The 12,110-nt window shown below is 47.4% G+C and overlaps 1 protein-coding gene across 1 annotated transcript in view; it reads left to right on the plus strand.

Moving 5' to 3' along the window:
• The first annotated feature begins 654 nt into the window (after positions 1 to 654).
• The window catches only part of Vapb (vesicle-associated membrane protein, associated protein B and C), a 46,766-nt gene continuing 35,310 nt past the window's right edge, over positions 655 to 12,110 (plus strand). The window contains exon 1 of the mRNA NM_019806.5: positions 655 to 834. Within this exon, the coding sequence (NP_062780.2) occupies positions 777 to 834 (58 nt within the window). The 5' untranslated portion in view covers positions 655 to 776. The remainder of the gene's footprint in view (positions 835 to 12,110) is intronic.

The following is a 12,110-nucleotide window of genomic DNA, read 5'->3' on the forward strand; positions in this document are numbered from 1 at the left end:
TAATTTATTCTCTCAGTGAGGTCCTAGCACGGTGTGAAGCAGGTCGTTTTCTGGTTATTGTATTTCTAAATATTTCTTGCATAAACAAGTAATGCTATCAGCAAATGGTTCAGTGCAGCGCTTTGCGGTTTGGTAAACACTGAATGCAGAATAGCTTTTATTTATGACAGTTACTGAAAGCATTCAGCGGAGTGGCACGAAATAAGCAAACAATAATTGCCAGTTTATTATATTTATAATTGTTATTTATGAACTGTCACAAGGCCTGGCACATATCACTAACCCGTAAACATTGTGTTTGTAAGAATAATAAGTACTTTATTATATTCAGGCTCAGTAGAGCCTGGCACCACACGTGCGGGAAGAAAGTGGAAGTTTATTCTTGTTAATTATTATTATTAAGTAAAGCACTTAACAACAGTTCTCCCCGCAGGCGCTTACTGAACAGTCTCACTGGAGACCGCCCCTCCTCCCAAGCCTCGAGAGGCCACGCCCCCTGTCTCGGAAGCTCCGCCCTCTACCGCCCGGTCTGTGCCTGCGCAGTGGCCCTGAACACCCTGCGCATGCGCAGTCTCCCTTTTGTCGCTGGAGCCGCTGGCCACTGCCGGAGCCCGGCATCTGCTACGTACGTGCGTACGTGCGTGCGTCGGGGCGTGCGTGGGTACGTCGTGCGTGCCGTGAGCTCGCCCGGCACCGCGGCCTCGCCCTCCGCCCCTGCGCCCCGCCACCCAGGCCGCCGCCCCCCGCCCGCGCCGTCGCCCCCGACGGGGAGGACCATGGCGAAGGTGGAACAGGTCCTGAGCCTCGAGCCACAACACGAGCTCAAGTTCCGAGGTAAGCGGCCGGCCGGCCCGGGAGCTGTCACTCAGCGGCCGGTGCCGGAAGGGACGCGCCCTGAGGGCAGGACACTGTCCGCTTGAGGCCCGCATGCACCAGGCGTCTAATGCATGCATGTGGAGTCAGTGCATGGAAACGGTTTGCCTGAGTACCCTTCCATCAGCTCCCCCGAGGCAGCGAGCTGCCGGGGTTACAGCCCACGAAGCCCGTGCACACTTTCTGTGTAGTACACTTTCTGTATACATCTGTGTGTAAAGGTGCATGCCCAGGTGATTAAAAAGGTGCACGTAGACAAATATATATGCATGGTATACGCATGTTATAGATAGTGTGTATACATACATGTGCGTACATATATGTACATACACACACACAAGTGTGTGTGTATGTACACATGAATGTTTCCATTCACTAATTTTAAGGGCCACGAGGCAACAGGGTCCATGCCCAGCCTGTTCCTTGCTTCGTTGCATGTTTGAGTCATGAGATTGGGCACAGGAGGCCTATAAAGTTCAACAACCAGTAAGCAAGATGGCAGAATACAGTGGTAAGCACTAGGAGGAAGAGGAAGAAACTGGACTCTATGAAGGTGTACTTGAGGTTGGCTGATATGATCCTCTGTGTATTGCCCACGTGTAGCCCACAGCTGGCACACACGATTTTGGGTGGCCGAGAGTCACCCGTTTCTCCACCGCTGGGAAGTAACGTAGGATCACAGCTCTTATCTAGTTGTCGCATTTGAGTTCTGATTTCAGACGTTCAGATACTTAGCCACTGTACCCACAGACTCTTGGGAAATGCTTCAGATCTGTGGCTGTTCACCTTGCCTTCCAGGTTCAGAGTGTGCAGTGTGACTCTTACAAGGAAGCAGAGGCCGTCCAGTCAACCTGAAAACAAAAACCTTAGGCAGCCTAACACAGGGCTGTGGAGATGGTTCACCGGATAAAGAGCTTGCTGTCAAGGCTGAGGACTTTAGTTCAATCCCTGAGTCCCACATGGTCAAAGGAGAGAACCGACTTGTGCACATTGTCCGCTGACCCCAACAGGTGCAGCCTGGCACACTTGTGAACAAACACACAGACACATACACAAAAAAATTTCAATAGAAGCATCGACTTAAATGTGGACCCTCGTCACCAGAGGTTCCCCCACTTATCGGGATCCCACTTGTTAGCGACAAGGAAGTGGTGTCCGTTTGGTAGTGACTATTTGGAATTTCGAATGCTGAGTCTTTTTCAGGTTACAGTGGTGCGTGATCCCGTGCCTGACTGCACAGCAGTGAATCGCCGCCTGGTTATAACTGTAGCTCTGTGTATTTTGTGTGTTTGCACCCTGTCACGAGTGCAAGGCGTCCATCTCTGTGGTGGGGTGCTCATGTGCATAAACTCTTTGGCTGGTGTCTTTATTTATTTTGCGTTTATGTGTTGCGAATGGCAGTATGTGTGCCACAGTGAGTGTGTGGTACCCAGAAGACAACTTGTAGGAATCATTTCTGTCCTTCCACCCTTGGGGGTGGAACTCAGATCTCCCGTCTTGCGCAACAGTGCTTTTGTTTCCTGATCTGTCACACGCTGGTGTTCTCTTTTAGAGATATGTGGGTTCTCGTGTGCTGAGGTCAGTTCAGGCTGACCTCAGTCTTGAGACAACCCTCCTGATTTTGCTTCCCCAGGGCTGGTGTTACTGTCTCAGCACATATTTGAATATTGTATTGTTATCAAATGGGCACTGTGCACCTGTAGGATGACGTGAGTCTGGGGCATGTCAGCTGCGATGTTCAGAAAGGTCAAGTAGAGCCGGGCGGTGGTGGTGCATGCCTTTAATCCCAGCACATGGTAGGCAGAGGCAGGTGGATTTCAGAGTTCGAGGCCAGCCTGGTCTACAGAGTTGAGTTCCAGGATAGCCAGGGCTATACAGAGAACCCCTGTCTCAAAAAACAAACAGCAACATCAACAACAAAAAAAAAGGTCAAGTAGGTCGAATGCACTTTTACATAAACATATTTCAACTTAGGAAGGGGTTGTCAGGATCTAACTTTATTGAGGGACATCTTTGACTTTCTGTGATGTTCTCAGTGGCTTCTCTGGAGGGGGAGACTGGGAAAGGAAGACCATATCCAAAGTGACTTTACTGGGGTCGCCTGAAGCTCTTACCCGTGACATGGCACATTTATCCCATTGCTCTGCCTCTGTGTGTCAGAACCCAGGACAATTCAAATCCAGTTGGTTGGTCTCGCCTCCTCTTCTCCGACACCCACCTCTCCTTTGCATCCAGGGAAAAAGGGGGCAGATGAGGTGACCCAGACTAGAGTGTGTTAGGAAACAACTTCCCAGGGTGTGGGAGGTCAGATCGTGACAGAGTATCACTGAATCTGGTTACAAAGTTCCAGTGACAGCAAGGGGGAAGCAGATAGGAGAGTCCGGCATAGACAATAGTGTGCATAGAGGTCCAAAAGTGGGAGTACTTGCTTCTTGAGAGTGCTGTGGGTAGAAGGTGTGGGGCGGAGTAGAGGGCCAGACTGGCCAGTACATGAGAGTCAGATCTACACACCCACTTGACTGACCTTCCTCAGGTTGATGCCTGAAGCCCCCACACACTGCTGTCTCTGAAGGAGGGGACACCAGTGTTCCAGCTCTTCCAGTTTAGCATGTGTGACCTTGCCTGCCATTTGCTCTCTTACCTTTGGGTTGGTGGCAGTGCTAAGAAGGTGACACTTCTCCAGCCAACATCGCTGGTTGGCAAGGAGATAGTCCAAAGGTTTGGTGTCCAAACGTCCTTACTCTGGAAGAGTCGTCCAGGGATGTGTGGAGACTTGATGGGGGTCTTGGGAGTGCCAGCCATACATTAGCGTGTAGCCCTTGCCTTGCGGATGAAGTCTCACTAAGCCTTCCAGGCTGGTATGGGGTGCGTGGCTTTCCTGCCATAGCTTCCTGGTGCTGGGATTGGTGCCACCAAGCCCAACTGGGGTGTTGAGTTTCTTGGTTTGTTTGCTTGTTCCTTGGTTTGAGTGCCAAGACATAGAACGAGAGACCCAGCAAGTTGGCTCATTATGTTAAGGGAATTCATTTCAGGGTGAGGACCTTCAGACTTAACTGGTCTCCTTCATGTTATCCAGAATAATGTCTCTGATTTCTGAGGTTCCTGTAAATGAATTACACGTACAAGCTAATCAAAGTACTTGTCATCCAGGGAATCATGGGTCTTTTGCTACAGTTGAAGATGATGCTATGGGATTTAGTATTTGTCGTTAATCTTGGGAATTTTGCGTGATGTGTTAAATTTAAATATGTTATAGTCTGGGCGTGGTGGTGACACATGCCTGTAAACTAAGTACTTTGGAAACTAAGGTAGGAAGATTGTGAATTCAAGATCAGATTGGACTACATCTCAAGATAACATAAAATAAAATAAAACCAAACACAAAAACAGCTGAAGTGTGATATAGTTCAGTGGTAGTGGGCTCTTGGTTCAATCCCTAGACACACACACACACACACTGCATGTGCACATACAAGTACACACACATGTATATACACACAGCTGCCTATGCACCCACAAGTACACACATGCAATACACAGGCAATACACATACACACATATTCACACATGTATGCACACACGTACATGCACATGCACACACAATTACAGACGAAAACAGCCTACAGGTTCCTGTGCTTTTTTTATTTCTGGGGACCATGCCACATTGCACTGTAGTGAATACCGAGGAGGGCTGCTAATGGGAAGACACAGAGTCTGATCTTCATGAGCCATACTTCCTGAGAGAGTTAAAGGCTTCAGAAGCTTGTGGTAGGAGCGTTCCCTTCTGTTTTCTCCATCCAGGCCGGGTAGGGTCTGACTGCCTCTTACATCCTCCTGGGAGCTCTGACTTATGTCTACGTCTAGCCTCTCAAAGGTTTGTCTTTCCTTTCTCTCCTGTTGGATCTCCTCTGTGGTATGTGATGCCTTGTATAATTTAGGTCATTGTCCAGGAGTCAACACTCCCACACCAAGTTCTATTGAAGTCATAGCCGGGAATGATAGCTAAACACCTTACTGGGTTGAGACACCAACCTGTTGTGGGTTCAAGGCCTCCTTGCCTTGTTCTGGCAAAAGCTGGTTCAAAGCCAGTGACAATTTGGAAGTCAGACGCAGCTTACGTACCTAGGTAGGGGCACTCACTTGAGCACTCCAAGCTTGTGGGTAGACACTGTCTTTTGTATGGAGAGAAGAGTCTTAGACTTGTTAGTTCAGGTCATGGAGTTGGTATAATACAAATGTGGTGGGAAGAAACCAGAAGTGGTCTCCCAACCAGAGGCTATAGTCCTCACCGGCAGGAATTACCTTTCCACTGTTTGCTCGCTCGCTCGTTCGCTCGCTCAGTGGGTCAGAGCTCTGGTTTCCTTAACATTTCAGGATCCTGTTGGCAGCCAGTGCTTTACAGCACAACAAAATGTCAGCAGCGTGCTTAAGGTTCTTTATGGCCGTGGTTTAAATCCATCCTGAATAGATCATCTTCATGTATTTAATTATTAACCAGCTTGCTCATCACAAAAGCGAGTGGCATTAAGTTTACTGGGCTCGCGTCAAACTTAAATCTTCCCTGACAGCACTGTTTACTTCTGAAGCCTTCTCCCTCGGAGAAGAATGAACTAGACGGTAACTTTCTCTTCTCTTCTTCTTTTTCTTAAAAACATTTGTGCAGCCCTCGGCCTTGTACTTGGAAGGCAGCCTGGTTCTCTGTGAGGGCTCGTGTCGGGCAGCCTGGCAATTCCCTAGTAACTTTTCATCACTGTGTTGACTTATTGAAGTAATTAGTCTAAACTGATGCTTCTTAAAGAGCCCAACTCTTACGCAGCATTAATGCCATTTTTTATTATTACCCTTTCCTCCACAGAGATTTTTGTGCCTGCAGTCTTAGGCTAAGTAGTTAGAAATGAGGGGTGGGACAAGGGAGTAAGTTCCAGAGAATGTTAGAACTAGAAACTTGAGTTTTAAGATGAAGAACTTCCTCCCACACTGCTCCATCTATCTCTCTATTTGGTAAAACTTTGCCATCTGAAGGCTGACCTGGCCTTGAAGGAGCACTGCTGTCTGCGAGATGACAGAAGATGAACACAGACGAGCCTTCCATTAGTCAGGATGAGCTTGCCGTGGAGTCTTTCATAAAATAAGAGCCTTGAATTGTACTAAAACAAGGGTGCATTATGGTGCCGGCGTGTCTCGTTTTCTGTCATTTCAGGGCCTTCTCGGCCCACGCACGGTCAGCACATCACACCCAGAGAGCTTTGGCCTTGTTCACTGGTTCTTTGAAGCCTTTACCAGGGGACCTGGGCAGCTCTACCTCAGAAACAAAAGTGGCTTAGAGAGCCTTGCTCACTGAACTAGATGGTCATTCCAGGATTATCTTAAAAAGTAATGGCGTGGTAATAAAATACCTCCTGGAATTCTCGTTTTTAAAAATGCTAAATGCATCCTTTAAACGGAAGCTGTTGTTGACTGGAAACAGGCCCTCAGGGGTACTTCAGGGTTTCTCCCATGCATGGGGTATCTGGAGTCACTGCTGTTAAAGTATATAGTCTCATAAGAAATTTTTCATTATTTATATATAATATTAAGAATACACATTCACTGTTTAAAATTGGTTGTCTAAAAGGATATTTAGTACATGTTTCTCCTACCCCCTCTACGATAGCTCCTTAGTGCTGGTTCACACAGTTTCATTCTCTGTAGAGTGAGATGGAAGGTTTGCAGCTATGAATAAATGGCCATCAGGGTAATTTCTTTTATTTTGAAGGAAGGTCTTACCATGTTTAATTTTTAAAAAGATGTATTTATTTTTATGTGCTGTCTGTGCATGCATGCGTGTCTGTAGGAAGGTGTCAGATCCTTTGGAACTGGAGTTTCAGAGCAGTTGTGAGCTGCCATGTGAGTGCTGAGAATCAAATCCGGGTCCTCTGGGAGAATGGGCAGTGTTCTTAACTGCTGAGCCACCTATCCAGCTCTGACATTTTAAAAAGTATTATGTACAAGACTTGCATGCTCTCCTTCACTGGGTAGCCTTGAATAATCTTTTCAAGAAAGATCACTTGGTTCAACTTAATGAAGCCTGTGTCCTTTGAGTACTTATGGGAGCATGGCAGGCACAAATCCATCCTGCCTGTGTTTACTAAGAGCAAGGACTCCTTTCAGAGTTTTGATGTGACTCCAGCACAGTAGCTAGGGACCTGTCACTCCTTCATGTGTAATTTCCTAATGTTAGGTCATCTTTTGACCCTGTAGAGACTAGTGACTGCAGCATGTGCACCCTTCCTTCTTGGGAAGACCAGCCCGTCCTGTCAGGGTCTGTGGCATTTATAACTGCCTCCCCAGAGACCCTGGACAAGAGCAGGTTGTGGTTCCAACCACCTCTTGGGTGTTGGGTGTCAGCAGAGCTCATGAATGATAGAGGTTTCCTCAGCTTACAGAGACTGACAGAGTGTGAGTCACCCAGAAGGCACTGTCTAAGGTAAACAGCCCTCCCAGGTGCAGCACAGCCTTTCCCTGCTGATCCCTGAACCTTCCTGTATGAGCCCTCAGCAGAGAAGCAGGGCAGGGTGAGTTACTGGTGACTAGTGGCATCCCTCCTGTGGGTAGAGGGCAGCTTAAGGTTCTGTACTTGGTGTGCCCAGAATGACGACATGAAGCTAGCGGTGAGCTCAGGGTAGCTTGAGGTGCACCCTGTTGTGTCACGTGTGGGATGATATTTATCCACAGTTGTGGTACTTGGGCATCCTTCCTTTTATAGCATCCGTGCCCTCAGTACCACATTCTCCTTGCCCTCGTCTCTTCCTGCCAGCTCATTGAGTGGCACTCACATCTGTGCTGAGCAGCCATGACAGGCCATGACTGTCGTGGCCACCTCTACCCTGTTCCCTCTGTGGTAGGCTTGCTTTGCTCTGACTGACTAATAGCCTCTTAACAGATCTTCCAGGCTGAGGCCTGTCTTTCTCCACATACAACTTTCAGAAATGCAAATCTAATCATATTTTGCTTAAGTTTGTTAATGTTGCCCAGTGGCCAGTAGAGTAAAGATTGTATCCTTTAACAGATGAAGTATGACTGTCACTTCACTTCAGTGTCATCTCCCTTCTAGTCTGTGCTCACCTTGGCCACGGGACTTTGATGACACAGACCATCTTCCCTGCTCTCCTGCCTAGTTCTGAGGCGCTGTCGCTCTCTGTCTCTCTTTTGCTCTTGCTTTCTCTTCTTCATTGCTCCAGGATGAGGTCTCACACTTGACCCTGTGTGTTTTCCTTGGTGTACTGTGTTAGTTGGGACCTGTCTCTTTCCTCCCCAAGCCTTGTGTAGCCAAACGACTGGGCACAGTGTGTTCAGCCCAGGGCTTCTTGCTCCCTGATTCTTCCCCAGGCCTCTCCTCTCTTGTCTCCTGTCTCCTCCATCCTTGTTCCATGTACCTGTGGTGCCCTTTCCTGAAAAGAGCCCTTCTCCCTCCATCCTCACTTGGCTGATCATTCTTTACGACAGCTGAGTGTACAGTGACATATTACTTCACAGCTTCTCTTTGCCTTTGTACCCCTCTCTTTACCCCTCTGTGGACTCTATCCATTACCAGGTTTCTCTCTGTGACGCCTACCCGACTTGTCCTTGGCTCTCCTGGAGACTTGCTGGCCTCTTTTTGTTTCTGTTTCCATACATCAGGATTCTGGCCTTAGGCTTCTCTTATCTTGCCCTTTCAACTGTGTTTCAACACAGTGCCCTAACTACTCTGTAGGTCCTGGAGGTTCTTTGGCTCTTTTGGCTGGGTTGAGCTCCTGCCAACCTGGTTGTCCTGGAAACTGTAGACTTAGCCCACCCCAACCTCCTTGGTGATTCTTACCTCTGAATCTGACCCTGTGTCTTGGGAATGTTCTCACGTCCAGTTAGGCCGACATCCTCAATTCCCTTTCCCCCATGCTCACACCTGTGACGCCATTTAAATCATTAAAGTACCAGCCTGTTCACTGCACACACCCTTCAGCGTGTAGTACTGTGTTCTCAGTACCAGCCTGTTCACTGCACACACCCTTCAGCATGTAGTACTGTGTTCTCAGTACCAGCCTGTTCACTGCACACACCCTTCAGCATGTAGTACTGTGTTCTCAGTACCAGCCTGTTCACTGCACACACCCTTCAGCATGTAGTACTGTGTTCTCAGTACCAGCCTGTTCACTACACACACCCTTCAGCATGTAGTACTGTGTTCTCAGTACCAGCCTGTTCACTGCACACACCCTTCAGCATGTAGTACTGTGTTCTCAGTCTTCCAGCTTCTGCCATACTTTGAACTGTTGTGTATACAGTTGACAGACTCATTTCTTTAGCGCTGGGGACTGACTGGATCCCATGAATGGCAGGCATCCTACTTTGGAGCTCCATCCTCAGCCTTCCTTTGTGATGGAAGGGGAACTTTATATTTTGAGGGAAGTGTGTCTAAGACACCTAGGCAGGCCTGGAACTTTTTCTGCTCCTACCTCAGCCTCCTAGGTTGGCCAGTATTACAGGCCTGTGCCACCAAGCCTGCCTCAGAAAATCCTCCTTAATTGAAACGTGACCTTGAGAATTCTCTACTTAAAAACATTTGTTGGCTCCTTCAAGCTTGCATCACACCTCAACTGTGTTGGGAGAATAATGTAAGTTACTTTGAAGAGCTTATGATAGACCTTGAGATTCAGGCTCGTGTCACACTTGAATTTTAGAGATAGACCGTGTTGGTCTCAGTTGCATGCTCAGTCACAGTCCTAGTTATGGATGGTTCCTTCATTCCAGTGAACCAGTTGCTCTATCTCTAGTCTTCTGCTTGGGAGGCAGTAGTGTCCATCTCTCTAGCCTGAGAGTCCAACCCAGAGCCTGGACCATTAGTTTGCCAGTTCCTCCTGCCCACAGCATGCCTCTGCTCCTATGGAGCTCATCTTCCAGTGAGGAAAATTGGACTCTGGTATCAGCTGGAGGTGAATGCTGGGTGAAGACAGGCATGAATTAAAGGATTTGGCAATAGCTCTGTTCTTATCTTTTATGTATTTTATTTTTATTTGTGTGTTTTATTTTAAACATTTAAAAAGATTTTTGTTTTTTTTACATTTTAAAATATTTAAAAGATTTTGTGGTTCTGGGGATGGAACTTGGGGCCTTGTCCGTGCTTGGCATATGCACTTTCATTGAGCTGTATCCTGACCCCTGGGCTCCATTTTAACTAGGGCATTGGGGAAGACACTTCACTGAGGTTGGTGATATTTGAGCTGGAAGATTAACTTATATACAACTTATATAAACCTGAGATGTTTGGGGAAAGATATTTTAGACACTGGGGGAATGGCAAATGCAGAGCAGGTGGCTGTGAGTCCCTGAGGTCAAGGAATAGCAGCAGCCATGTGCCTTGAATGACAGAGGGGTAAGATGAGCTTTTAAGGGCACAGACAAGGAGACTGCTGGAGAGATGAGACTGTGCTGTGATGGGTACGAGGAAGAGTTGGAGAGATTTATTTTTTAAATGGCCTGCCTGTTATGTCTGGTGATTTGGACTAGGTGTGGGAGCTTCAGGACAAGAGAGACAGGTATGATGGACCAGAGTAGCAGCAATGAAAGAGGAGAGGTATTTGGGTTCTGACTGTCTTGAGGGTGGAGCCCTCAGAACCTGCCGGTCACCAGGTGATAGAAGCTGACTCGAAGCTGGGCGTGGTGGCACACACCTTTAATCCCAGCACTCGGGAGGCAGAGGCAGGCAGATTTCTGAGTTTGAGGACAGCCAGGGCTATACAGAGAAACCCTGTCTCGAGACTTGAGGAGGGGCAGAATGGGGAGAGTGGGTCTCAGGCAGGTTGGGTAGGTGTGGCAAGTACATATGTAAAGAAATGTGCCTGGAGAGATAGGAAATGGATAGTGGGCTGGGAAGCCTAGAAGACAGAGCCAGGCTGCACACACACATGGAAGTCAGCAGCTTGTTAAAGCACAATAGAAAGGAGTAGTTTCTCCTGCTGAAGGAATTCCATAACCCTTCCTAAAATAGAAGATGTTTGAGCAGAGCCTTGAAGAATGAGCATACTTCCCAAAGCAGAGGAGGGCCCTGGTTCTTCAGTAATAGGGAAACCAGACTAGAATCCACCCTAACCAACCAGCTACATGCTGCCCTTTTTCCCATTGGTGAAATGAGAAAGCCAGTTGAGCAGAGATACAGAAGGCCAGACATATCTTCCATGGTCTGTGTTGTCTGTAGCTAAGTGGGGCAACTTTGGGGAATCCTGTAGCTTGAGAGATTAAAACTACCATGAGCCATTATTTGTATTGCAGTAGCTGCAACCTAGAGAAGTTGGGGCCCTTGATTAGGGTCACTCCAGCCCCTAGGCTGGGTGTCTCTCAGCTGGCTCCTCTGTGCACTTAGACTGTGTTTAGGGGAAGTGGCTTGCTCTATATGGTCACAGTGACCATGAATTTTGGTCTTTTATGTAGAGAAAAATTACTAGGTGTTTGTTAGTTGATGGGGTGAAGAATATGCACAGAAAAACTTGTCTTTTGAAGATTTTTGGGGGATGGATATATAGGATTCAGCTTGCATTTGGTCTGTCCTGCTGGATATCCTAAGGAAGTGTAAAGGGCTATGCTGGCTGTAGGCAGCCGGTTTTCTATTTAGGAAAATCAGGAATATCACAGCAAATCTGTCTCTCTGTCTCTGTCTGTCTGTCTCTTTCTCTGTGAGTGTGTGGTGTGGGTGTGATTTGTAAGGCTGGCTTAGAACTCATAGCAGTTCTCCTGCCTCAGCCTCCCAAGTGCTGCAGTTTCAGGAGTGACCCACCGCATTGATCTGAGTAATGTCTATCATTGGGTAAGTGAGGTTATCTCCTATACAGATAACAACTTCTGCCAAAGTTGGAAGTTAGGTTCTCCTAGAATTACTGAAACCACTGCTGTGCTGAACATGTTCTAAGCAGGAACTTTGATTTTTATAAATTATATTACAATGACTATCGCCAGAAGTCTATTGGTTTTGGACAGCCAATGGATTAGGACAATATTTTTGTACCCACAGGATGTTCTGGGCATGGGCCTTCTTGCAGAAGTATACCACATACTTTTCATACTACTACATAGCTTTTCTTTGAGACTGGGTTTCATTATGTGTCCCAGGCTGGCTTCAGACTTAACTTACAGAGATCCACATGTCTCTGCCTCCCCAGTGTTGGGATTAAAGGTGTGTGCCATCATGTCTGGTCACAGGAGCTTTCTTTATGTAGAAAACATAGAAC

This window comes from Mus musculus, chromosome 2, assembly GCF_000001635.26.
Source record: "Mus musculus strain C57BL/6J chromosome 2, GRCm38.p6 C57BL/6J".
NCBI lineage: Eukaryota > Metazoa > Chordata > Mammalia > Rodentia > Muridae > Mus > Mus musculus.